This window comes from Lepisosteus oculatus, chromosome 3 (genome assembly GCF_040954835.1).
Source record: "Lepisosteus oculatus isolate fLepOcu1 chromosome 3, fLepOcu1.hap2, whole genome shotgun sequence".
Taxonomy (NCBI): Eukaryota; Metazoa; Chordata; class Actinopteri; order Semionotiformes; family Lepisosteidae; genus Lepisosteus; species Lepisosteus oculatus.
In genome coordinates this window covers 6,505,301-6,533,284 of record NC_090698.1, presented here as the reverse complement: position 1 = coordinate 6,533,284, position 27,984 = coordinate 6,505,301, and the positions used below count along the sequence as shown (strand labels likewise).

Here is a 27,984-nt window from a genome sequence, read left to right as displayed (position 1 = left end):
CAGCAGGTGAAGCAGGGAAAGTCACAGCAGTGGGGGACAGGAAAGAGGGATACAGAGAGGGGGAGAGACACTGATAGAGGGATACAGAGAGGAGGAATGACAGGAAAAGAGGGTTAGAGAGAGACGGGGAAGGGATAGAGAGAGAGACAGGGAAAGGGATAAGAGAGGGAGAGAGGAAAAGGGTGAGAGGGAGAGACGGGGAAAGAGGGATAGGGAGAGATGGGGAAAGGGATAGAGAGAGGGAGAGAGCAGGAGAGAAGAAAAAAGGGACATAGGGAGAGACAGGGAAAGATGGGGAGGTTAGAATAACAAAGAGAGGGATGGAGAGAGAGGGGAAGAGGGAGAGAAAGGAGCAGGCACTGGGAGAGAGCCAATGGAAGAGAGGGTGGGGATAAAGAGAGAGGGAGAGGGAGGAGCAGAGGGATGATTCCACTCTAATCCTCCTGACACATGCCAGGGCCGAGCGCCGGAGAGAGCGCCCAGGTGGAAGCAGAGGTGTCGGGAAGGCAGGAGCAGAGCAGCCCCCACTCGGAGAGAGAGAGGGGGGCAGGCCGAGGGCGCGCAGGGAGGCAGGCGGGACCCCCTCGTTCCAGCAGCAGGCGAGCTCGTTCAGGAGGGGGGTGGGGGGGCACGGCTCCAGCACCAGCTTACCAGCAGGCGGTGAAGAGAGCCGAACTCATCTCCTGCCGAGACGCGGTGTGACAGCGAGGAGGGAGGGAGAGAGAGAGAGAGACAGGGGAGGAGGGAGGGAGAGAGGCAGAGAGAAACAGGGAAGGGGGAAAGCAGCCGCCGCCGCCGCCGCAGCGCAGAGGTAGTGAGGGGAAAGAGACAGGATGGAGGAGAGGAGTTCTTCCTCTGGCAGAGCGTGTGCCCATCCCTCTCTCCCGCTCCTGCTGTAGCTGTGCCGGAGCGGCGAGGAGAGAGAGCACTGCGGTGCGAGAGTGTGTGTGTGTGCGCGTGCTGCCGCAGGCGCGTGTGTGCATAGTAAGGCTGAACAGGACGAGGAGCGAGAGGGGCAGAGTCTGGCGTGTGTGTTGGAGAGCCGTCGCAGGCTGCCGAGGAGATGTAGATGCTAGAGCCGACTTCAGCAGCTGAGCGGTGTGTGTGTGTGTGTGTGAGGATGCTGGAGCCGTGCGGTTAGGGATTAGAGGATTGGCCGGTGTTTAGTCGGGGAGGGGGGGGCAGAGAGAGAGAGCCGGCCGGGAGCTTCGTACCGGGAGCAGGGCGCGAGGCGTGCAGAGGGGTGGCTGCTCTCTCTGGCAGGCGGGTGGATGCGGACAGGTGCCGGCGTCGGCGCGGCGCGCGGCGGGCCGCTCCAGCTCAGCGAGGTCCCGCACCCCCCCCGAGCGCCGGACGCCGGGGGCCGGGGGCCGTCCCGCGCGGCAGCGGATGCCTGGCCGGGCTGGGGAGGCGGGTTGAGACGGACAGGTTAGCGAGGAGGAGGAGGAGGAGGAGGAGGGGACGGCAGGTGGGCTCCCAGAGGTCCCGCAGTCAGCGAGGGTTTGAAGCTGGAGGAGGGGGGGGGCGGCTGGCAGAAGGGATATCCTGCTGTCCGGAGAGACAGGCCGAGCTCGGAATTGGGAGGGAGGGAGAGAGGGAGCCGGGCGGACCCGGGCTCCGGGAGCAGCAGCAGCGTGCCCTGTGGATGCTCCGCGGACTGAAGGATGGGGGAATGGACGATCCTGGAGCGGCTCCTGGAGGCCGCGGTCCAGCAGCACTCCACCATGATCGGACGGTAAGCCTGTTTCTCCTGGGGAGCCGCGGCCGGCGGGGGGGGGTTTGTCTGTCCCGGGGCTACAGGCTGAGGCCGAGGGAAGGAAGGCAGAGGGCCAGCGCCGGGCTGGGAGGCTGGGTGGAGGGAACAGATCGGAATGGGGCTGGTCGGGGCAGGACGAGGGCTGCTCTCCCGAACAAGTGTGGAGGTATTTTGTGCTGATATCTGCAGGACGGTGGAAGAGCCCGGTAAAGTACCGAGAGGCTCAGTGAGACAGGGTTGGCGGTGCTGGGAGACGGGCAGGACTGCTGACCTGGAATCGTGGCCGAGCCGCTGGGAGACCAGTCTCTCGGGCCAGCCCCCACTGTGGAGCAGGTGTGCTATCACACTGGGGCTGAGGCGACCGGCATCGTGCAGCCTCCTGCAGTTTTCACGGCAGTGTCTTGTAACGGGGCATCGTGCCGTCAACGTCAGTGTCCCGTCCGGAGGTTTGTCTCATTCCGGTGATTCAGCTTTTATCGCGCTCCTTTGTTCCTTGTTGGCGCAGTGTTGTTTTGTCTTTAACGCATGTTTGTGGGGAGGTGTCTGAAACCCGTCTCCTCCTGGGCGTTCTCGCGCGCTGCTGCGCTGTGACAGGCGCGGTCGGGAGTGAGAGAACCCTCTGGGATTCCCCACAGCTGTGCCCCTGGCCAGAGAGCTGGAAGGTTGCAGGTTCTAATCCTGCGTGAGGTGAGGAGCTGTGATTGTTGCAGTACTTCACTCAAAACCGCGATCCCTTCGTTCTGTTTCCCTCTCTGGCGACATTGTCCGTCTAGAGTTTTGTTTGTTGAAAGCGGGCGATTTTTTCCGGGACGTGTTCTGAGCATTTAACGGCGGGAACGCCAGCCCCCTCCCCCTCTGCCCTTCCTCACTGAAGGCCCCGCCCTTAATCCTCTCCCTCCGAAGACCAGCGAGACTCCGTTCCTTGAGACTGGTGGTCTGCGCAGGACCGGAAACAATCTCACATCCAACCTGGTAGCCGGCTGTCCTCTCGGATGGAGCAGCGGGCTGGGATGCGATCAGTGGGCTCCAGGTTGCTGAACTCACCCGGTGCGAGTCTGCTACCTGGAGCACAGCTGTCAGGCAGGGCTGCACGACCACAGGTCACTGCTGGAGCTCGGAAACACGCCTCTGAAAGGATTTTATCTTTGGGGCTGATGACAGGAAAGGTCCAGCACCTCTTACAGGTTTCTCGGGACACTGCTTGACACATGCTGAATTAATTAATGAGAATCACAGCACAGTGGAAACGCCTGGCGAAACCATGGCATGCTGCAAAGACACCCTGCACAGTTTCCATGGCAAACCACACAGAGGCATGCTATCAGCTCTAAGTTACTGTAGCAACGTTTTGCAGGTGAGACAATAAGGATTCGTAGATTACTTATGTCCATTATGGATCTGGGTTGTGCTTGCTCCTTGATTTACTGGCTAGGTCATTAAAGGCGAAAAAACATTCCTTTTGCTTGCACACACACGTGGAGACCTCTGTGTAGGACCAGCAGGTGTGTGGATTCAGCAGGACTGTCCACCAGCCCTGCCCTTCACCCCATAGTGACTGTACTATAAACATGGTTGTGTATACAGTAGATTTGTGACAGCATGGTGTCAGGAGGGAGCAGAGAGACAGTGTGTGCTGAGAGAGTGTCAGGGGTGAGAGAGACTGGGCTGAGAGAGTGTCAGGAGTGAGAGAAACTGTGTGCTGAGAGAGGGTCAGGAGTGAGAGACTTTCTGCTGAGATCAGGAGTGTGACAGTGTGCTGAGAGAGTGTCAGGAGTGAGAGAGACTGTGCTGAGAGAGTGTCAGGAGTGCGACAGTGTGTGCTGAGAGAGGGTCAGGAGTTAGAGAGACTGTGTTGAGAGAGTGTCAGGAGTGAGAGACTTTGTGCTGAGATCAGGAGTGTGACAGTGTGCTGAGAGAGTGTCAGGAGTGAGAGACTGTGTTGAGAGAGTGTCAGGAGTGAGACAGTGTGTGCTGAGAGAGGGTCAGGAGTGAGAGAGACTGTGTGCTGAGAGAGTGTCAGGAGTGAGAGAGACTGGGCTGAGATCAAGAGTGTGACAGTGTGTGCTAAGAGTGTCAGGAGTGAGAGAGTGTGTGTTGAGAGAGTGTCAGGAGTGAGACAGTGTGTGCTAAGAGTGTCAGGAGTGAGAGAGACTGCTGAGATCAGGAGTGAGTGTGTGCTGAGAGAGTGTCAGGAGTGAGAGAGACTGTGTGCTGAGATCAGGAGTGTGACAGTGTGTGCTGAGAGAGTGTCAGGAGTGAGAGAGACTGTGCTGAGATCAGGAGTGTGACAGTGTGTGCTGAGAGAGTGTCAGGAGTGAGAGAGACTGTGTGCTGAGATCAGGAGTGAGTGTGTGCTGAGAGAGTGTCAGGAGTGAGAGAGACTGTGTGCTAAGATCAGGAGTGAGTGTGTGCTGAGAGAGTCAGGAGTGAGAGAGACTGCTGAGATCAGGAGTGAGTGTGTGCTGAGAGAGTGTCAGGAGTGAGAGAGACTGTGTGCTGAGATCAGGAGTGAGTGTGTGCTGAGAGAGTGTCAGGAGTGAGAGAGACTGTGTGCTGAGATCAGGAGTGAGTGTGTGCTGAGAGAGTGTCAGGAGCGAGCAGTGTGGTTAGTGTGTTAGTGCACAAGTAAAGAAGTGTTGTAGTGTGTACAGGTATTTAGTGTGACAATCCAATTGGAGAAAACGTATTAATGAGAACCGCTGAGCAGTTACTTTTTCTGTCAATTGAATGGTGTCTGTTTTAAAATCTGAAAGTACCAAGAATATTTTCAGGTCTACTTCCACCCCGTGTGGAGTTTCATTTCAGCAGAGTAAAGACTAGTAAATAAAAATAGAATGAATGTCAAAGGGGCCGACAGGAGGCCCTCACTAGTGTAGCAATGCAGACGTGTGGATGTGGCCGTATCAGTGAATGAGTTTCCCCAGTTGTCTCAGCACACTTCAGTTTGGTCTAATAACCTCTCTCAGCGTGGCCTCTCAGCAGGAGCCGAAATAGCTCTGCTAAAATTAACCTGCTGGGTGAGGCGATGCAGAGAGCGGTTTTACATACTGGACACTGGCTGGACACTTTGAGTGGACACACTGTCTCTCACTCAGAAGATATACACACTGCACCTGGCTGCACACATGTACTGTCACTGGGACAATGTATACTGCCCCTGACTGGACACTCGCTGCCCCTGATTGGACACACACTGCCCCTGATTGGACACACACTGCTTTTGATTGGACACTCACTGCCCCTAACTGGACACACGCTTCCCCTGATTGGACACACGCTTCCCCTGATTGGACACTCACTGCCCCTGATTGGACACTCACTGCCTCTGATTGGACACTCACTGCCTCTGATTGGACGCACCCTGCCTCTGACTGGACACTCACTGCCCCTGACTGGACACACACTGCTTGATGGCGGGACCATTGCCACTGCTGACCCTTGACTTTCAGATGCAGAATTACGAGTTCTGTTCCCACCTTTCTTATGTTTATTTGTACCCCGAAGCGTTACACACTTCAGACACACACTCTTGTCTCTGGTCTACACTGGGGATTCAACAGCAAACTGCATAAGCATGAACACATACTCACATTGCAGCTGGAGCTCTCCTGACTGATTAAAGCATTCACTTGCAGTGCAGGTCAAGCTCAGGTGTGCTGTGCCATTACCCTGACAGGGTCAGCCTGTGTTGTGTCTTGACCAACTTTTCCCAAGTGGTCATGTGCCATCAGTCCTGGATGGGTACAGATCGATCACGATGTCATGGAACTTCACTAGTGAACTTGCTGTGATGTCAGGAGAGAGGTGTGCCATCTCTAGTCATTGCTCTCTCCACTGTGAGAACTGTGGAGCTCAGAGAGACACAGTCATCTCTAGTCAGTGCTCTCTCCACTGTGAGACGCTGTGGAGCTCAGAGAGACAAGGTGCTCTCTCCACTGTGAGGCCCTGTGGAGCTCAGAGAGACACAGCCATCTCTAGTCAGTGCTCTCTCCACTGTGAGACGCTGTGGAGCTCAGAGAGACAAGGTGCTCTCTCCACTGCGAGGCCCTGTGGAGCTCAGAGAGACACAGCCATCGCTAGTCAGTGCTCTCTCCACTGTGAGACGCTGTGGAGCTCAGAGAGACAAGGTGCTCTCTCCACTGCGAGGCCCTGTGGAGCTCAGAGAGACACAGCTATCGCTAGTCAGTGCTCTCTCCACTGTGAGATGCTGTGGAGCTCAGAGAGACAAGGTGCTCTCTCCACTGCGAGGCCCTGTGGAGCTCAGAGAGACACAGCTATCGCTAGTCAGTGCTCTCTCCACTGTGAGATGCTGTGGAGCTCAGAGAGACAAGGTGCTCTCTCCACTGTGAGGACTGTGGAGCTCAGAGAGACACAGCTATCGCTAGTCAGTGCTCTCTCCAATTTTTTGGCACTGTGGGGTTTAGACAGACACAGCCATCTCTAGTCAGTGCTCTCTCCACTGTGAGGCGCTGTGGAGCTCAGAGAGACAGTTTGCAGCAATGCCAATGGCAAAGGGGTCTCACAGGTGAGAGTGTTGGAGGGGAGCTGTAGAGAGGCCTTGCTGAACCTGTGTGAGAGTTAGCCGTCTCTCTTCAGGTCTGCTGAACTGGGGACACAGCTCCACTGGAGTGCCCTGTTGGAACCCCCCACCCCCACTACACACCTCTCACCCTCTCAGTCTCCATTTTCTCCTTCCTCTCTCTCTCTTTTACCCTCTGCATCCCTCAGTACATGACTCACAAGCGCTCTGCTGGCACAAGTGAACTGGAGTCTCTGCCAAAGCTATCTCACAGTCTGTCAACACACAGCGACCTCACATGTTTCAGCTCCTCTTTGTATAAACAGTACCAAAACTTTTCAACAAAATTTACTGTACACACGTGTATTTTACATATAACATTCACTCAGAAAAATACACCTACTGTATATGATGTACTGTCCAGTATATACCAATTCATATACAGGTACACATCGAAGTTGAACCAGGGGACTGGGAGAGAGAGAGGCAGTGTGGCTGGTGATTAAATCTATGATACCAGGAGAGAGAGGCAGTGTGATTAGTGGATATATCTAAGATACTGGGAGAGAGGGGCAGTGTGGTTAGTGGATATATCTAAGATACTGGGAGAGAGGGGCAGTGTGGTTAGTGGATATATCTAAGATACTGGGAGAGAGAGAGAGGCAGTGTGGTTAGTGGATATATCTAAGATACTGGGAGAGAGAGAGAGGCAGTGTGGTTAGTGGATATATCTAAGATACTGGGAGAGAGAGAGGGGCAGTATGGGGTAGTGGGAGAGAGAGGCAGTGTGGTTAGTGGTTAAATCTAAGATACTGGGAGAGAGAGAGGGAGGGGCGGTATGGGGTAGTGGTTAAATCTAAGATACTGGGAGAGAGAGGCAGTGTGGTTAGTGGAGATATCTAAGATACTGGGAGAGAGAGGCAGTGTGGTTAGTGGTTAAATCTAAGATACTGGGAGAGAGAGAGGGAGGGGCAGTGTGGTTAGTGGATATATCTAAGATACTGGGAGAGAGAGAGGGGCAGTGTGGTTAGTGGTTAAATCTAAGATACTGGGAGAGAGAGAGGGAGGGGCGGTATGGGGTAGTGGTTAAATCTAAGATACTGGGAGAGAGGGAGGGGCGGTATTGGGCAGTGGTTCTAGCTGGGAGCCTGTCAGGAGAGAGTGTGTTGTGCTGAAGCCACCACTCCAGGAGCAGCACTGTCAGCACTGCTGCTCTGTTCTGACAAGCAGCTCACAGCGCAGCACACCAGCGCCAGGGCCGCTGACCTTTCAAGTGAGAGATGTCGGGTTCCATATTCCCTCCTGCCGAGCAAGGGCAGGACGAGGCCCGGCGGCGGGCGGGGGGGGGGGGGCAGGGGGCAGACTGGTGGGAAAGAGGAGGAGGAGGTGGCAGCTGGGCCAGAGAGAAGGAGAGGAGAAAGCACTGCCGCACGCAGGCCGGTCAGATCATCATCAGGCATATATAACATACTCTTTTCCTTCTATTTCCGGCCCCTATCACCTCTCTATGCCTGCTCCCTCTCCTCTCTCTATGCCTGCTCCCTCTCCTCTCTCTATTCCTGCTCCCTCTCTCCTCTCTATTCCTGCTCCTTCTCTCCTCTCTCTAATCCTGCTGGCCCCTATCACCTCTCTCTATCCCTGCCCCTCTCCTCTCTATTCCTGCTCTCCCTCTCCTCTCTCTATTCCTGCTCCTTCTCTCCCCTCTCTATTCCTGCTCCCTCTCCTCTCTCTATTCCTGCTCTCTCTCTCCTCTCTCTAATCCTGCTCCTTCTCTCTCCTCTCTCTATTCCTGCTCCCTCTCTCCTCTCTCTATTCCTGCTCCTTCTCTCCCCTCTCTATTCCTGCTCCTTCTCTCCTCTCTCTATTCCTGCTCCTTCTCTCCTCTCTCTATTCCTGCTCTCTCTCTCCTCTCTCTGTTCCTGCTCAGTCTGTTCTCTCTCTATTCCTGCTCCCTCTCCTCTATTTCTGCTCCCTCTCTCCTCTCTATTCCTGCTCCTTCTCTCCTCTCTCTATTCCTGCTCCTTCTCTCTCCTCTCTCTATCCCTGCTCCTTCTCTCTCCTCTCTCTAGTCTTGCTTCCTCTCAGTTCAATTAAATTCCCAGCACTTAATTTGTGTGACAGATCAATTACAGTTTTGCCAAAGCATTACAAGAGCTAACAATTAAGTATAATAGTCAAATGTAATTAACAATTACAGTGAAAAAGGAAAACAGGACAGTCCTCTCTCTCCCTCACAGTCTCGGTCTCACTAACGCTATCTCCATTTTTGCTCCTCTCAATCATTTTTTCTCTCTTTCTTCTCCCTGGTTGAGAAATTGCTGCATTTAAACTGCACAGCACCACCTCAATCACATTCTCCAACACGTACATGCATAAACACACAAATCTGCACATACGCACACATACCAGCTGCACAAACACCCCAGTATGTAACCCCCTATACACGCATATTTCTGCACTTCTGTACTAATGAGGTGTATCCATAGAAACCAGCGTAAATGAATCTCATTACTCGAACCTCAAGCTGAGGAAAAAAGTGAAGTGTGTGCAAACGGCAAGTGATTCTTTCACACGCTCATACAGAAACACAGTACATGTCACTTACATGAAAGAGACTCTTGCCAGGATGTATAAAGTCGATATGTGTAATACACAGATACACATATACACATACATCTATACTGAGCACACCACACACACTCATGAGTGCAAGCTGCACAGACACACACTGGAGAGACGCATCAGGATTTCCACACTGTCCAGTTTCACACACGGACATTCACTCCTGACAGATCACCCCACTCTGCTCCGATACCGACGCAGACGCCTGGTCTGTACGCCGAGACGGACACAGAGCGGACGGACCCGCGCACCAGGCGTGCTTGCACACTGCCAGTCTGTCTGCCCGTGTCAGCGTGCCGAGCTGTGGCCCCCGGGGGCCTGGCAGGAGCAGCTGCTCTCCGTGAGTCAGAGTGAGAGAAGCGGATGTGATGTCCCCAGGCCTCCGGCTCGGCCCCACCAGCCAGCCAGCCGGCCTCGCTGCCGAAATTAGACGCGCAGGACTAACGAGCAGCTCCTGCTGCCTGCCAAGCACTGACACCCCGCCCTACACACACACACACACACACACACACACACACACACACACACACACACACACACACACACACCGCGTGAGCACTCCAGCTCCCTCTCTGTGGGTCTCGCTGTCTGTGGGGGGGGCACCCTGTTGCTGCAAATGAGTCTGATCTTGGCATTTCACAGCTTGGAGAGGAAGAACTATGTTAACAGGCGTCTAATTCTGCACCGTATTCAAAAAGGAGTCTCTTGGAAGACAGATCCACTGTGTACACCTGTGCCACTGGTTATCAGGCTGAATGATAATGATCATGATCATGGTGACGTACTGTAGCTGTCTATGGCTGCTCACTATGACTGCATGTACACACTAGGCAGATTAGGAGATTCTTTAAGATGGTCCTGCCCTCCTCAGCACTATGAAATTGGAAAGGCTAATTCACACCCAGTCCCATAACTAAGATATGTAAGGACACAGAATTGTATTTGCCCTAATCCTAATTCCTAAACTGTGTGTGACTCTAATCCTAACTGTAAAGGACAAATAAATGTTTCAAAATGAATACCAGGTTAAAGTCTTACAGCACAGGGTTTAAGGGTTCTGTGTAGTACTGTTAATAATATTAGTGTTATTAAATATTGGCGGTGTCGTTAAAGATTGTTCATTGGTCTGTTAAAGCGACTGTGCAGTGAGGTTTTGTTAAGAGACGTGATTTGTTACGTTTTTAGTTGTCTCTCTTTTCTCTTGGAATCTAAATCCTTTGGACTCTGGATTGGAGGGAACGTAATTGTTTTTAAAATGTGCTGTGGAGAGGGCTGTATTAAAGTGGGCTGTGGAGTGGGGTGATTTGAAGTGGTCTGTGGAGTGGTCTGATTTGGAGTGGTCTCTAGAGGGGGCTGATTTGAAGTGGTCTGTGGAGTGGGGTGATTTGAAATGGTCTCTACAGTGGGCTGATTTGAAAAAGGTTGTCCCGTTTCACAACAGTTCTGACAAGGGTCTGGATTAGCGTAGTAGCAAATGTAGTACTCTACATCATTTGCTAGTGGGATTCGTGCAAAACCATCCTTTCAGATCAAAAGACATTATACACTGTATATCCATTGAATTATTCTGCAGCCCGGTCAGTGTGTTTCGAGAACTTCCTTTCTTCGGTTATTAAGGTTAATACAATTCATAATGACAAGATGTGTTTTTTAAAGAATCCATCCATCAGTCAGCCTGATAAATGAGCTCATAATCAGTCAGCTCGAGTTTAAAACATAGGAAAGTAAAGACTGTTCCACCCACTGGGTGCTGCACTTCAGTGTGTCATTCAGTGGTTTTAAAGAATATTTGGTTTCAGAACAGAAAAGTGTTTGTTCCTGACGTGTCGAGCTCTTCTGCTGGTGCTCTTTCTTGCTTCATGTTTCAAGTTGTATTCCCTGTGAAGCAATGCTCCCAGAGCAATCAGAGCTGTGGTAAAGATCGCAGACATGTTGCTGTCCCTGCCTGACAGCAGATGCTTTTTTTCCCCCTGATTTGAGATTAAAGTTGGGGGACACTTGATATCTCCCTTGCCGCCACTTTGCCTAAGCTCCGCTGTCTGATCTAACTGCAGATGCCTTGTTCGCTAATCTCTGAGATCGGATCCTGATGCACACTTCGGCAGCCTCAGAGAGAGATCTCTCCATCGGAACAAATTAGAGGCTGCACAGATACTGGTTTCACATGTCTGGGATGAAAGCGATGTACTTGTGACACAGCCTGGACTGGACCAATGACCTCAGGACTATAGGGCTACAATATGACACAGACTGGACCAGTGTTCTCTGGACTGTAGGGCTACAATATGACACAGACTGGACCAGTGATCTCTGGACTGTAGGGTTACAATATGACACAGACTGGACCAGTGATCTCTGGACTGTAGGGTTACAATATGACACAGACTGGACCAGTGATCTCTGGACTGTAGGGTTACAATATGACACAGACTGGACCAGTGATCTCTGGACTGTAGGGTTACAGTATGACACAGACTGGACCAGTGATCTCTGGACTGTAGGGTTACAATATGACACAGACTGGACCAGTGATCTCTGGACTGTAGGGTTACAATAGGACACAGACTGGACCAGTGATCTCTGGACTGTAGGGCTACAATATGACACAGACTGGACCAGTGATCTCTGGACTGTAGGGTTACAATATGACACAGACTGGACCAGTGATCTCTGGACTGTAGGGTTACAATATGACACAGACTGGACCAGTGATCTCTGGACTGTAGGGTTACAATATGACACAGACTGGACCAGTGATCTCTGGACTGTAGGGTTACAGTATGACACAGTCTGGACCAGTGATCTCTGGACTGTAGGGTTACAATATGACACAGACCGGACCAGTGATCTCTGGACTGTAGGGCTACAATATGACACAGACTGGACCAGTGATCTCTGGACTATAGACTTACAATATGACACAGACTGGACCAGTGATCTCTGGACTGTAGGGTATGTATCATGTTTAACAGATTGCAACCAAATTATTATTATTATTGGCAGTGTTGGGTTGAGAAAAGTTCCTCTTTAAGAGCTCGCTGTCGTGCTGAGTGCTGGAGAAGCAGTAAGTCGGGAGGGCCGCTGGGTGGTGGTGCGGGTGGTGCCGGCAGGCCAGGAGAGGTCTGGTCACAGACATGACAGGTTCCTGTTTCCTGTGGGCGAGCTGTTCGGCTGCTGGAACCCTTCCCAGTCCACAGCGGCTCTCTCCCACACTCTCCGAGTCTCCGCTGTAGTGTTACGGGTGTGCGGGCCGGGGGTCTAGTGGGAAGTCAGCAGTGCGGGGAGATACACTGTCCCTCCTGCCCGCTGAGCAGCGCAGCAGTCCCCCAGCCTGGCGGCAGGAGGCACTGCTCCTTCAGCTCCTGTCTCCCAGCTCCCAGCTCAGCAGTGTCGTACCCGGTATCTTCATAATCCTGACTCCTGCTGCGGGCACGCACACACACACACACTCTCGCACCAGCGCTCCCGCGCTCCTTTGTTCCGCTCCCTCTCTCCCGCTGGACCAGTCGCGGGGATTTCGGCGCAGGCAGTTGCCATGGCGATGCGCTGCCTCGCTGGCAGTGAGGGGCTGATGGCATGCGCAGCGGTCAGTCGGTGGGAACTTTAAAGGGCCGTGGATTCGGCAGCGCAGGGCCCACTTGCCCGCGGTGCGCGGCGTGACCCAGTTAAGCCCCAGCACCTGCGAGCAGACACCCTAACTGGCAGCCCCCCCTTACACCAGCGCTCTGCTCCAGTGAACTCTGCTCATGGGCTTCACCTGGGAGGTACTGAGCTGCATGTAAAGCACCTAAAGTCATCCTTACACACTCACAGCTGGGCAGAACTCCTGGACGTGGTGGACACAGTCAGGAGATCCAATACACCGATACTGAGTGTTTTCTACTCTTCCACTAGTGTTTTCTACTCTTATAGCACTTCTGAGTGTTGCTGATGCAGCTCAGTGCGGGTGAGAAGAAGCCAAGCTTGTCATTCAGCATCTTGCATCACGCTGATCAGAGTCTCCAGTAGCCTGAGCCCAGCAGCTCCAGGTAAACTGCGCAGGAGCAGTCAGTGTGTAGTGATGCAGTAGCTCCTCCACCCCATTCGCCCCCCAGTCTCACTGACTCGCTGTCATGAACTGCAGGTGCTCCTCTCTACACAGCCTCAGAGCTGAAAGGCTACCGTGTGTCCTACAAACCACACATCTGCTGGGATTAACTGTCACCCTGAGACAGAATGGCTGCAATCCCAGCTGGAGACCACTGTTGAAATTATTTTTTAGAAAGAGCAGAACAATACAAGATGTCTTAGGATGGTAGCACAATGGTATAGAGACAGTATACATGTGAATGGCTTTATACTGTATAAAAGCATGGGGACTGATTAGAAGGTGAGTAATAACATTGTACAGCCACTGTGGAAGGATGCTTGTTCAGTATTTATCTTGCAGTTTCCTTCAATTGCTCCTTTGTTTCTGGTCTTAATTGTTGTTTCCTGCGTGTGCTAATGACTTTACAGATTTGGCAGCAGACAGGGCTTTTTCAAGGGTTCAAGGGGTCATCATTTCCACCCCCAGTTCCTACTGGCTATGCCCACAGAACAGCGATCCGACAACTCGTCAGTCACTAGGCAAAGTGACTGCGAAATGATTCAATTAGTATTTGTTAAAAAGAGGAAAATGTTGGACTTCTTCCAAATGTGTGCCGATGTGGGATTCACTGACCTCTTTCCCGAGAAAACAAAATTAACTTGGAATTGAAACACCCAGAGTCTAAACAGTGCCACAGTTGACCTCCAACGGAGCTAGGAGCTAGGTAGACAAACAAGTTATCATTTGGTCCAAAAGCTATTCTTAGGTTGTCCTAGGAGACTCAGCCAAAAAAGGCTGAGCACTGTAGCCCAGTCTGGCTCTAATATGGTCTGTTTTGTTAGCAGAGAATGGCCAGGATTTCCTAAGGTATGGCACATAACTCACTGGGCTCAGAGAGACACAGCGATCCTCCAGGCAGTGCTCTCTCCACTGTGAGGCGCTGCAGAGCTCAGAGAGACACTGCTCTCTCCACTGTGAGGCGCTGCAGAGCTCAGAGAGACACTGCTCTCTCCACTGTGAGGTGCTGTGGAGCTCAGAGAGACACAGCGATCCTCCAGACACTGCTCTCTCCACTGTGAGGCGCTGCGGAGCTCAGAGAGACACAGCGATCCTCCAGACACTGCTCTCTCCACTGTGAGGCGCTGCGGAGCTCAGAGAGACACAGCGATCCTCCAGACACTGCTCTCTCCACTGTGAGGCGCTGTGGAGCTCAGAGAGACACAGCGATCCTCCAGACACTGCTCTCTCCACTGTGAGGCGCTGTGGAGCTCAGAGAGACACAGCGATCCTCCAGACACTGCTCTCTCCACTGTGAGGCGCTGTGGAGCTCAGAGAGACACAGTGATCCTCCAGACACTGCTCTCTCCACTGTGAGGCGCTGCAGAGCTCAGAGAGACACTGCTCTCTCCACTGTGAGGCGCTGTGGAGCTCAAAGAGACACAGCGATCCTCCAGGCAGCGCTGTCACGTTGCATTTTTCATTCCCCTTGTACACGTTTGAAAACGATGTGCATTGTGATTCCATTTAAGAGTTAGAATTTTGTTTTCATGTGGGGGGACAGACGAGATGTGAAAAATGACGTGACAAGCAAAGCCTGTCATATTGAATAACTTTAGCAAGAATTTGCTCACAAACAAGCATGAAGAGGATTTTCCTGAAATTAAAAAACAAATCTGTGAAGCAAAACAATGGGGGAGAAAATCTCATCCCCGAGAATGAGTGATATAACAGCTGCCACTCGTGACCTCTAATCTGCCGGGAATGTGTCTTGCATTGGTTTTAAAGCTGAATATATGCAGCAGAATTATCTGAGCCCTCTCTCTCATCCGGTCGCACAACACGGCTCCAGATACCGAGATTACTCTTGTATTTACAGCCTGTGGCTGGAGCGGGAGACCACTCTCCGTATTAAAAGAAATCCCCTCGGTGTCTGGGGCGGCGGAGCTCGAACCCAACAGGGCACGTGCAGGGCGCGCAGGTATACAGGCAGGCAAGAGGAACTGAGTCTCTTCAGTCTAGGAGGAAGGAGAGTGAGAGGAGGCTTGTTCGTTCTGAGGGGGAGGGGGGCGCCCCACCTCGCTTTCCGACGTGTCTGTGGGGGGGGCCGGGGTTCAGCCTCCTGTCCGTGTGGAGCTCATATGTCTCTCCCGCCGGTGTGCGGGTTGCGTGTGCTGTAGTTCCCCCCTCCTGCTTGCAGGATAGGATGGGACCAGACGCCTGCTTTAAAATAAATCATTCGCCCCCCGGGGCTCGAGTTCTCAGCGCCCCGGTGGCTGTGGGCAGTCTGTGGCGGTCGCCCCTGCAGAGCTGGGGCTTGTGCAGGCAGGCGCTTCTCCGGGACTCCCTTCTGTCACCCCCTTTTCCTCTGACTCACATCTCCACACCAGGGCTCGAACCTGCAGCCCCCGAGCTGTAACGTGTGCCTCCCTATGGCTGAGCCCCGGGGCTGGAGTGCGCCTCCGCTGGGGACATTTTGGGATTTTTTCCCTGTTATTTTACATTTCATTTGCAAAAGTGTCTTTGCAAAGACCTGATTTGTTTAAGCGCTAAAACCCCAGACCTGAGCAAAACTGCTGGGAGGGTGGGACTAGACAGCAATCAATCTAAAAGCATGAGCTCTGCTAAAAATATGCGCTGCAGATATTCAGCATGGGTAATCTTTTCAGCAGACTCTAAATCACATGCAACAGCAGCTCGTTCACGTGAAACACAATGGACTGGCCCGACAGCACCGTCTGGTGATCGGGATTTGAACAGAGGGCTCGCAAAGCCCTCTCACTCCCTCACCGGAGCTGTGCGGTCCTGAGAGAAACTCTGATTTCAGGCCTGGAGTGAGATCTAGAGGGAAGGTTAGAGCTTGTCTGAAGGTAGAGCTTTTTACTTTAAGATTAGGATTTGGCCCATGAAGTGCTCATCCCCAACAAAATCTCAGAGACGTCATGTTAGGAATATGCCCATACACTGCAGCCCTGTAGCACCTGCTGTTTCCTGGTGAAGGTCTTGTGAACTCAGAACCCCACAGACGGAGGAGCACTGCCTCAGCCGACCCGGGTTCTACCCGCGGCCCCGCGCTGAGGCTACCCCGAGTCAGCGCGAGGTTACCTGCATCGCCGGCGGGCGAGCTCTCTCCTCACGCTGGCGGAGTCTGGCTCGCCCGACCCGCCTCCCCTCCCTGTGCAGGCGGCAGAGCTCCTCCAGGGCCACCGCAGGAAGTGGGTAACCTCGTTTCAAGCCTTGTTATCGCTTCAGAAAGAGCACCACTGGTCCCTCACACGAGGGACCTTCTGCTCAGGCCTCACAGCAAATCGGCACGACCTCATCTAGAATACTGCGTTCAGTCTTTGTGCTCAGTGTGCAGTCACCACACTCCAGAAAGGATGCTTCAGCCTCGTAAAGAGATGGAAGAACAGCAGCAGGTACACAGACAGGCGAGAGGAACTAAGTCTCTTCAGTCTAGGAGGAAGGAGAGTGAGAGGAGGTTTGTTCCAAGTATATAAAATCCACAGGGGTTCAGACGGGGACAAACTGGGGGGGGGTGACCTCAGACTTGGAGACAAAGGTCAAAAAACAAACGCAAAACAAAGATGCCGGGTCACAAAGGGGGACTAGAAGGATTTTTTTATGACTGAGAATTTCCCTACACAAAGAGTAGTAGGTGTCTCAGCCATGCTATTGAGGCTCAGACTTCGGGCTCTTTTAAACTTTTCGAATGAAATTGGATAATGAAAGATCTTACAGGCAAGACAGGCTGAATGGTCTTCTCTCATGTGCAGCTTGAGCTCTTCTGCTCCAACAGTCCTGCTGGTAATGTGATCTGCAGTCTGTGTGCTAACTGGACTGAGGACTGAGATGAGAGAGTCTATACCTCCTTCTGCCTACATTTCAAAATCCTTTTAATAGAATAGTTTCAAGGCAGTGTAGGGCCCTAACTTGTATCTAGCCTAGTCACAGACCCCCTGTGTTCCTATTTAATCCTTGCTTTACAAATTTCGGGCTTTGGAATTCCTGAACGTCTGAACTGAACCAGGGGGTTTCACTTGGCGAGTAGAAGCTCAGAGTCACTCTCTCCGTCTCTCAGAGAGCCTCTGGGTGGGCTTTGGCGTCCCGGCTCACCAAGAGCAGGGAAATCTGGGTACACCAACGTTGTCCTGCTTCGGGAAAGATGGTGCCTTGAAGGATGTTTGTGTTAGAGCTGCCAGAATCTCCCCCCCCCAGGTCTGTAAGTGAAGAGCCGAGCCGCCCCCCCAGGTCTGTGGCCAGAGACAAGGACACAGCAATAAAAATGGCTGCTTGCAGTTGGTTTTCAGCTTCTGGGGTAGGCATTCCTCTTCGGCCCCCTTCTGAAGGAAAACGCTGAAAGTCGTGGAAAAAAGTGCTGAAACAGCTGTAAAACGTGGTCTGTCTAAAGTGCGCTCTGGGCCTCTGGTCTGCCCTTGGAAGAGAGGCCTAGATCTCGATGGGGGTGCTGGGAGCTGGCGTTTACACAGTTACCACACAGTTTGGTGCCCCCAGGGCGGTGGCTGTACCCCCCCTCTCACACACACAGTATGCATTCACACCTGCGCTATCTATAGCACACAGCTCCACGCAGCCTCGCGCGAAACGCATGCGTCTCCATCTGTTGCTAAGGAGACAAAGAAGGAAACGTTGCGGGGTTGATGGGAAGGTTACCGAGTTAACTGGCGTGTTTGCTTGAAAGACAAAGCTGAAATTAGAAACACTAAAAAGTTCAACAGGAGACACTGATTGGCTTCTCTCCCACTCCCTGACTCTCTACCTCTTATACACACACACTCAATTATATACCCACACTCAAATACAGTAGATACACACACCCTCAATTATACACACACTTTCTTCACACTGTCACACACATACCTCAAACACGCTCATTCCCACACCACCTCTCACGCAGACTCAATTCCACACACAACCCTCACACTCTCAATTCCACACACACCTCTCACACACACACACACACACACCCCTGTCTGCCCAGTCACTCACACAGCAGCCTGCAGTGTGCTCACACATACAGTACACACACACACTGGAGACCTGCCCCTGCCTCTCCACCCCACTTCTCTGGGGTTTGCAGCCTGTACCCCTCCTTTCCTGCTGTTCCTCTGCTGCTCGGCATGTGTTTCATTGGCACGACAGGGCGGCTGATGTGGGCAGAGACTCTCAGTGGGAGGGAGGGTGCCCAGTGGCCTGGCGGTCAGCTGCCTCGCTTGTGGACAGGTGGGCTCGCTTCGGAGACGCAGGACAGAGTCAAACGCACAGCTCAGCAAAGACAGACGTGTAGGAGGCTCTTCTTAAAGCTGGATATGTATGCCGCCAGAGTGCGCCACCGCCATTCGAAAGCCCTAACCAGAATGAGCCCGACAGCGCCGATACCCCTCTGACGCCTCTGTCCCCCCCCTCTCTCCCCCCCCACCCCCCCTGGCAGGATCCTGCTGACGGTGGTGGTGATCTTCCGGATCCTGATCGTGGCCATCGTGGGTGAGACGGTGTACGAGGACGAGCAGACCATGTTCATGTGCAACACCCTGCAGCCCGGCTGCAACCAGGCCTGCTACGACAAGGCCTTCCCCATCTCGCACATCCGCTACTGGGTCTTCCAGATCATCCTGGTCTGCACGCCCAGCCTCTGCTTCATCACCTACTCCGTGCACCAGTCCGCCAAGCAGCGCGACCGCCGCTACTCCTTCCTCTACCCGCTGCTGGAGCGCGACTACGGCCGCTCCCACGGCGACCGGCGCCTGCGCAACCTCAACGGCATCCTGATGCAGAACCCCGACGGCGGGCCCAAGGAGGAGCCCGACTGCCTGGAGGTCAAGGAGATCCCCAACGCGCCGCGGGGCCTCACTCACGCCAAGAGCTCCAAGGTGCGGAGGCAGGAGGGCATCTCGCGCTTCTACATCATCCAGGTGGTGTTCCGCAACGCCCTGGAGATCGGCTTCCTGGCCGGCCAGTACTTCCTGTACGGCTTCAACGTGCCGGCCATCTTCGAGTGCGACCGCTACCCCTGCGTGAAGGTGGTGGAGTGCTACGTGTCGCGGCCCACCGAGAAGACCGTCTTCCTGGTCTTCATGTTCGCCGTCAGCGGCATCTGCGTGGTGCTCAACCTGGCCGAGCTCAACCACCTGGGCTGGCGGAAGATCAAGGCCGCCATCCGGGGGGTGCAGGCCCGCCGCAAGTCCATCTGCGAGGTGCGCAAGAAGGACGTGGCCCACCTCACGCAGGCGCCCAACCTGGGCCGGACCCAGTCCAGCGAGTCGGCGTACGTCTGACGCCCCGCCCCGCCTTCCCAGGAGCCCCCGGGGGAAACGGGACGCTCGGCGTGCACTCTGGCGTCTGACCCCGGGCCGATGGGACGGGACGGGAGAGACGGGGAGCGGAGTGCGTGAGTGTGGGTCTGTCGGGAAGATCCAGGGATCAGGGAGACTCCCGGACCCCCGGACTCCCGCCGGCCGGCTTTGAGCTCTTCTTGAGGGTTTTTGGGGTTTTGCCTCCTGGGTGAGAAGGGAGGGGTTGGGGGGCTGATAAACTGAACTAAAATAAAATAAAAGAGGAGTAAAAAGGACAAGAACTCTTGTCAGCCCCCCGGACAGGGGGGGCTGGTGTTTTGGTCTGGAGGTGTGGTTTTATCCTCGAAGTGTTGCCGTCCGGCCCCCGTCAGGATTGTTCCCACGGTGACGACATGATGGGGGGGTGCAGGAGAGCACAGTGGAGCTCCCCGACGCCGCCAGGATCGGGCCCCGGGCCGGCTCCCAGCACCAGCAATAAGAACAACAGGTTTCAACACCTTGGCAATATCGAGCTGCACTGCTGAGTACATTTCTTTTTCACAAGACGAAAGCACAATGACCTGGAGCGGACCTCCCAGACTCCCAGACTTGAAGAGCTGAGATCTGCTACTGCTACTGGAGTCGGGGGGGGGGGGGGGGAGGAGGAGGAGGAGGAGGAAGAAGATGAGGAGGAGGGGGAAGAGGAAGAGGAGGGGAGGGGGAAGAGGAAGGGGGGAAGGAGGGGGAAAAAGAGGAGGGGGGAGGAGGGGGAAGAGGAAGGGGGGAGGAGCAGGATGAGGAGGGAGGAGGAAGAGGAAGAGGACAGGGCCAGGTCCCTGCCTGTGCCCTCTGGGTCGTCTCTTCCCAGTGCCCCGCTCGCCCGCCCGCGCCCCTGCTCTCTTCCCCAGGCCCGGGAGGAGCCGGCAGGGGGCCCCATTCGGGGATCGGCGCTGTCCACAGTGTTGGGAACCCCGCCTGACCCAAGCCTGCGAGGCTGGGGGTGAGTGTGGGCTGCAGCTCCCCACGGCTGCTCACCGCACTGGGGCGTTCCCAGTGAGCCTGTAGATGTTTCCCTTCGCACCGGCTGGGCACGCGGACCTTCCTGCCAGCCCGTCAGGGTGTTGGCGTTGGTCTCCTGCTGTGAGCAGCGTGGCCCCTGGGCGTGGCCCCTGGGGCAGGCAGGCCAGGGGGCTGGGCCTCTGCGGGAGTGAGGGGGGGCGGGAACAGGGGGGACCACACAGACAACCTTCCGGGTGCTGAGGGCCCCCTCCTGAAAGAGAACGGCGCTCTGGGGGTGTCCCGTGGCCGGCCTGAGCTGTGCTGGTCCGAGGGAGGGGACGTTCAGGCGGGCAGCCAGGGCGCCCTGGCACGTAGCGCTGGCGTGGGGGGATGGTTTTTCAAGGTCCTCTATGCTTCTCCTCTGCGAGAGCAGGAGGCTGCTCTGGGAATTCACCAATGTCGACCAAGGCGCTAGAAAATGTTGCTGACGGGACAGACCGGGAGACCAGCCTTTCTGTTCGCGAGCTTCTCTGCTCCAGCGTCAGGATAATTAGCCGCCTGCCTTGAACAGCATTAACTCTCACACAGTGACCTGAGGGGGCAGTATTATTAATTGCACTTAACAGTTTCGACAGTGTGACTAGAGCCCCACAGCACAATTCGAGGAGTTGCATTCAGGACTGAGAACAGAGGGAGGGAGGGGGCACATCTTTACAAAAAGGGTGGTGGGTGTCTGGAGCAATCTGTTTAGACATGCTGTTGAAGCAGGTTCTTTGGGATTCTTCCAGAACTGGCCAGATGGCGAATCTTGCACCAGTCAGCCACTGGCAGCCAATCAAGCTAGATTGGTCAAAATGCTTCCTGCAGGTGGCCATTTTAAATTCCTGCACATTTCTTAAGTTGAGCATTTGGCCTGGCTTGATTGTTAATTGGCTAACACCTTAGGAGTGTACGAATCCCAGTCTGCAGAATCCCATCACAGAACTGGCTTCAACATGGTGGCTGAGGAATTTGTTACAGGCACCTGCTGTAGAGATCACGCCCAGCAGGTTGTCTGTGTCCCTGCACTCTCTTGCTCCCTCTCTCCAGTTTGCTGAAAGATCGTACCTCCCTGTACCTGAAATTTAATATTGTAGAAGCGATCTGTGCTGTACAGATTGTCATGGTGTCTTCTTTGCTGTACTGTATTTATTGAAAATAGGAATGATGTTGAGAATTATGCAATGTTTTCCAAACGTTTTCCAATGCTTTACTCTTATGGTGTACAGTTGTAAATGGCTTGGAGAGATTTTTTTCAGATGGTGTTTAAATTTGGAGCATGGGGAGACCGTGCGCAAGGTGATGCTTGTGAAGACACACCGTCTCCCGCTACGATATGCAAGCGCGCTCCGATCTGAAATACGAGGCCAGTTCACCCCACTGCATGGCGTCTTGGTAGAATAGCATGAACCGCCCTTTGCCAGCGGGGGTGAGTTTTGTCTCAGAGTCCCCGATAAGACCCTCTGAAAACATGCTCATCATCTCTCTAATCCAGCATCGTGTTCTGCTTCACGTGACGATGGCTCAAGGGCTTGACAAAAAAAACACACACACGCACACCGAGATCTCGCTCGGCAGATTGTCAGGAATTCCACATTTCACTTTTGCACGCCTTTGCCCTGTTGTGCTTTTATTTTACTGGTTTTACTGGGGGGGGGGGCTCGTCTTTCCTGCTGATCCGTGCTTTATCTCCCCAGTGCAGTGTGGGCAAAGGGCAGTCCTGCTGTAGGGATCGGGAGATGGCAAAACCTCTTCGAATTGTTCCCCGCCGCCCACTGTGCTCATCAGGAGCTTGTGGGCGCGGATCATCAGAAGCCTTTGGAAAAACACATCCCGCCTCCATCAGAACACAGGACAGGCTGGCCTCAGCCCCAAATTTATTCAAGCTCTTTTTTTTTTTGTCACGCCCCCTATAGCAGGGCCATGGTCCGCTGGAGTCCAGAATGTTATCTGCATGTCACTGGAGCACTGCTTGTTGTTCGTATTCTTCTAATGGTTTTGCCCTTCTGAAAGATGCTCGTGAAAAAAACTTCTAAATTGTCCCGACGCCCCCATCTCGCCGCTGCTGAGCAGAGGTGGACTGCGCTGTCCTGGGGGCTCTGACTGGGGGTCAAATTCCCTCTTTTCGTGCTACTTTCAGGAGACCAGTTCCTCAGAAGGTCGTGTGCTCAGGACCTGGGCGGTGTGCATGCTCTGCGGCCAAGGTCCTGGCGATGTTTTGCATGCTCTTTCTGGACCCATTCCTAACCCCCTCCCCCCCCGAACAATGCAAACCCACGGGCCGAGTGGGAGACGGAAGGAATCTGTGCGTTTCCAGGTTCAGAGAGGATTTCTTTTTTCTGTTCGTGGACATCACTAAGGACTCAGGGACCCCGGCTCGTGTGTTGTGGGGAATAACGCACCGCCAGCCCTTTATAGGGGGAGTTTCCAAAGCCATGAACCGGAGGAAGGACTGGGAAGCAGGATCACAACCAGGGATGGAGCCGAGCCTCTCCTCACCGAGGCATGGATCGAGGAGCAGCTGACCGGGCCTGGCCCGGAAGCACCGTTCCCGTTCGGGACAGGACCCCAGAACTGCATGGACACACTCACACACACACACGCGCACGGGGTCCAGGGTACTGCGTGTGTGTAAAGTCGGGGGGGGGGGTCAGAGCACACCCCCAGCTTGCCTCGGCAGCGCCAGCGTCTGGAATAATGAGAACGCACAGCCTCCCTCCTGCACATCTGGACCTCCAGGGCTGAACAGAGGCTGAGGGCTGCCCGCCGAGCAGGAGCCTTCCTGCCCGATCTCCAAGCTGCTCCGCACGCCGCAGGCCGGCTCGCTCCCGCTCGAGCTGCTGTGTCCACGACGGGGTCACTTCACACGCCTGACCCTTGCTTTGACCATCGCAGCACCGGGGGGGGTCGAACGGCACCCATTAAATCCTTACTTTGTGGGGGACTTAACTCAGGATCCGGGGTCAGGACAGTCACAGCTAAATCACATCACACTGAACATCCACTGACACTACATCACACTGCACACTGAACATCCACTGACACTACATCACACTGCACACTGAACATCCACTGACACTACATCACACTGCACACTGAACATCCACTGACACTACATCACACTGCACACTGAATATCCACTGACACGACATCACACTGCACACTGAACATCCACTGACACTACATCACACTGCACACTGAATATCCACTGACACTACATCACACTGAATATCCACTGACACTACATCACACTACACACTGAACATCCACTGACACTACATCACACTGAATATCCACTGACACTACATCACACTGCACACTGAATATCCCCTGACACTACATCACACTGCACACTGAATATCCACTGACACTACATCACACTGAATATCCACTGACACTTCATCACACTGCACACTGAATATCCACTGACACTACATCACACTGAATATCCACTGACACTACATCACACTGCACACTGAATATCCACTGACACTACATCACACTGAATATCCACTGACACTACATCACACTGCACACTGAATATCCACTGACACTACATCACACTGAATATCCACTGACACTACATCACACTGTGAACATCCACTGACACTACATCACACTGCACACTGAATATCCACTGACACTACATCACACTGAACATCCACTGACACTACATCACACTGCACACTGAATATCCACTGACACTACATCACACTGAACATCCACTGACACTACATCACACTGCACACTGAATATCCACTGACACTACATCACACTGCTAACTGAACATCCACTGACACTACATCACACTGCACACTGAATATCCACTGACACTACATCACACTGCACACTGAATATCCACTGACACTACATCACACTGCACTATACAACTATTCACTATACAATGCACTGACACTATCCAGTACACTGACACTGCTCACTATACAACACACTGAAACTCTACAACATATGAAAGTATTCAACACACACTATACAGCCCACTGAAACTATACAACACATCGACACTGCACTTTCCTTCTGCTCACTCTCTCTGTCTCAGGCCTTCCCAAGCTTTCTTCCCTTCATTTCAAGTCGCCCTTTGAGGCAAAGCCAAGGATTCCTGTACTTTTCCAAACTCCAAGGGTGCTTTTTCCCAGAGAGGGTCTCAGCCGTCCTCATGCACTGTTCTGTCCTGTGTGTTTTTCTTTCCACGTGTTTGCAGTCCGCGGTGTGAAGCTGATCTGTCACAGTGTCCAAGAGACCGTCACCCGACCCCCACAACCGGACGTCAGGAGGAGAGGGAGTGACCTTTCTCAGCTCCGCACTCCTCTCTGCTCTCGTCTGCCTCGCCAGGATCTTTCTTGAAAGACTCGCGCGGGGTCCCAGATCTCAAAGAAACTGCTTTCCCAGGGGGCATTGCTGTCCTGGGCCTGAGTGCTGGAGCAGGGCCCTCCTCCTGGAGCTCTCTCCTGTCTTCCATTCGCCTGCTCTCTGCGCTGGTTCTCACAACACAGTGTGACCTGCTGCCTTTCTGTCTCCCACCGCCACTGGGGGTGACACGGGGTCACAGCTCGGGGCTGCCGGCGTTCCAAGCCCCCCCGGTGGACCAGGGGCGTGTGGTTTCTGGAGTGCGTTGGCGGTACCGGGCTCGTGCCTGGAGCTTCTGCTGCCAGCTCCTCCATCACAGAGGCACGCCCGCAGCGACCTCACCCGGGCACACCCGAGCCTGTGACGCAGAGGCGCAGAGAGGACACGAGGGCAAGACACGCAGGGCGCGGCGGGGGGCTAGGCCCGGCCAGGGGGGTCCGCAGGGCTTCACTGCAGCTGAGCTCCTCCCTGAACCTGCTGATGATGGGGCAAATCCTGGCCGTCTTGTCCCAGCCCCTCAGCCGCCAGAGGCCAGGAGTGAACCTTGAATTCAATTGGACTCAAACTCCCCGGCCTCTCGGCAGCCAAAGGCGGCGACAGACGTCCAGCCGAGCAAAAGCTGAGCTGGGCGGAGGGCTCCGAGTGTAGCTGGGAGCTCAGCTGGACTGGTGTGGGCGATGCCCCCGGTGGCACTGGGGAGCTGTGCATCAGGTACTTATTGAATGGCGTGGAACCACATTTCAGAAACAAGCAAAATGAGGGTTGGGATTACCGTCAGAGGTCACTCCAGCCCCAGTAGCGCTGGGGTTGTCGCCCTCTAAAAAGACCAGTGAATGATGTTGCAGTATTAAATAATTCCCTATTAACTAACTCCTGCTGTGTCAGGCTCCCGTGTCAGTTGATCCCTCAAAGACGTCTGCAAACTGTTTGTTGGGAAACCGTGTGTCTTTGAAGCAGGGTGCAGAGCCAGGGACATGGAGCCTGTCCAGTACATTACATCCGTACCTGCAAAGCACGGTTCTCTGAGGGGTTTTCTTTTTGGGGTGCGCAGGTGTCTCCCCCTCTTCCCGAGGTGGGAGTCCGCTCGTGTTGGAACCGGCGCAGAGACGCACAGAGCAGCAGGCAGCTCAAACTTCAGGAGGGAGTCGATCAGTGTAAAGAGATCAATCACTTTAAACTGACTGGTTCCCCCACCCATCCCTGACACACAGCCCGGAGAGACGCAGACTGACGGGATCTTCCCAGCTTTCCCACAGCCCCCCGGCCTGCCTCTCCGTCCTGTACTGGTGCCCAGCAGGCAGTGCTTTCACTCGCCTCTGTATTTTCGTTTTTTTCCTTTTTGGAAAAATCTGTGGTTTCACACGCAGATTTCTTCTCTACACTATTGACCTGATTTTAAGGGTTTTCTGTGCATCACGGAAGTGTATATACACACACACACCATGGACGGAGCTGAGTGGCTGAATAAAAAAAAGAAACACCTTTGAATGTCGAGGCTGCTGTCCGTGTTGTTTTTGCTCCTGAGCTTGACGTGTGTGACGTTTGTGTGAATCCTGCTGGGAAACGTGTGGCCCCGCGTGGCCCCGTTTGGCCCCGCATCTCCAGGGTGCCTGTCACCAGGACAACGGCACCTCCAGACTGCAGCGAAAAGCGTCTTGTTTCCCTGAGGTGGGGGTTCCCACGTCCAGCCTTTGGGGACCCCGGCTCCTGCTGGTTTGAGAGCAGTGTGGCCCCCTTAGTTGTTTTCACCCAGAGACACACGCTTTGAGCTAATGCAAGGACTCGACTCCTGCGGTCTGGGCCGACTGGGGTCCGGCGGCTCACTGGGGGTCAAGGGCTGAGTGGAGAAGCAGGCTGGGGGTCAGTACGCCGCCGGCCTGGTAGGCTGTCGGGTGTGGGAGGATCCATGAGGAATCTGCACCCATCGCAGGCTCGGGATTCCTCTGGTTGTACATGAGGAGACGCACGTGGAAGAGCACTGAGAACCCTTCTTTACACAGAGGGTTGTAGGGGTGTGGGCCAAAACCTAAAACCTAAGAAGTCGGAGCCCTGACTTCTCCCGGATAACAGCTGGATGAGTTAACTGGAACTCCAGAAGGAGCTAGATAGGCCAGACGCTCCGCTCTCGATCGGGCCCTGTCTGGGCAGCTCTGGAGGCCCATGGTGCGCCGTCAGGGGTGTTTCTGTGCTGCTGTAGTGTGCTCGAGCAAGTGAGTTTTCCCAGGACACAGGAGCACGGCTGGGAGAGCTCTGGGAGACACAAACACACACACACACCCATACACACCCGCACAAACACGCCCACACACACAGACACACCCACCCGCAGACAGACACACCCACACCCGCATGCACACGCACACATTCACATCCGCATGCACACAAACACGCCCACACACACAAACACACCCTCACACACACACACACAAACACACCCACCCCCAGACAGACACACCCTGACCCGCATGTACACACACACATTCACACCCGCACACACACAGACTCTCACACATGCATGCACAAACGCAGTAGACACAGCAGGCTGTGCTGTGACCTGGAGGACAGTGATCTGATCTCAACAGTCCCGTCGCCACCCTCCAGGCCGGTGCGCTGGGCGGCGCGGCGCTCTTCTGCCCCGACCCGGGGCCAGTAAGCACCGCACGCGCCAGGCCCCGCCCCGGCCGGCCGGCCGGTCCTCACGTGGCACCTGCCGCCGGCACGCGCTGCACCACTCTTTAATTTCGCTAAACCCGAGGGGCGGTAATCCGCGTGACAGATGGCCGCGAGGAGATGTGTGCGGCCGCGGGCGCGGCGGCTGTTATGTTTTTTCGATTTAATTTCACTATTAATAGCTGGAGCGCGCTGGACACGGGTTTTAGCAGGACACAATCCGCAGCGGCGGGGGACGTGCATCGCGCGCGCGAGTGGCGCTGAGGCACCTCAATTCTCGAAAACCTCCACGCGTGTCCGCAAGATGAACTTTCTCCACACTCACACACGCGCTGAACGGTCTCTTCCTGTGGAGACCTCTGAATTGGTCTCTTCCTGTGGAGACCAATGGAGGTGACGCCTAAATTAAAAAAATAATAATAATTAAATTTTTCCATCTGCAAAGGCCCTCAACCCACAGTATTCTATATTGCTCACCACAACAAAAAATGGGAAATAAACACGTTTATTTTTACAGAGCTCTTTTCACTGCGATTGATATCTAAATGACACGAAGGAACAGTGAAATATTCCATCTTGGCTCTTTGTGTAGCAGCTCAGAGGAAACTCCTGCTGTATGGCTCACTCCCAGCTCCTATCAACCACTGTTGTT

General features: G+C 54.1%; 1 protein-coding gene across 1 annotated transcript; it reads left to right on the top strand.

Moving 5' to 3' along the window:
• Window positions 1-325: 325 nt before the first annotated feature.
• On the top strand, window positions 326-26,154 carry LOC102687681 (gap junction delta-2 protein-like). Its single transcript, XM_006627459.3, has 2 exons — window positions 326-1,735; window positions 18,416-26,154. The coding sequence occupies exons 1-2, from the start codon at window positions 1,665-1,667 to the stop codon at window positions 19,257-19,259; spliced, it is 915 nt and encodes a 304-aa protein (XP_006627522.1). The 5' UTR covers window positions 326-1,664; the 3' UTR covers window positions 19,260-26,154.
• Window positions 26,155-27,984: the final 1,830 nt, after the last annotated feature.

Coding starts and splice junctions, on each gene's coding strand:
- LOC102687681 (XM_006627459.3), top strand. CDS start 1,665: ATGGGGGAATGGACGATCCTGGAGCGGCTCCTGGAGGCCGCGGTCCAG. Junction 1,736..18,415: donor CACTCCACCATGATCGGACG/GTAAGCCTGTTT, acceptor CCCCCCTGGCAG/GATCCTGCTGACGGTGGTGG.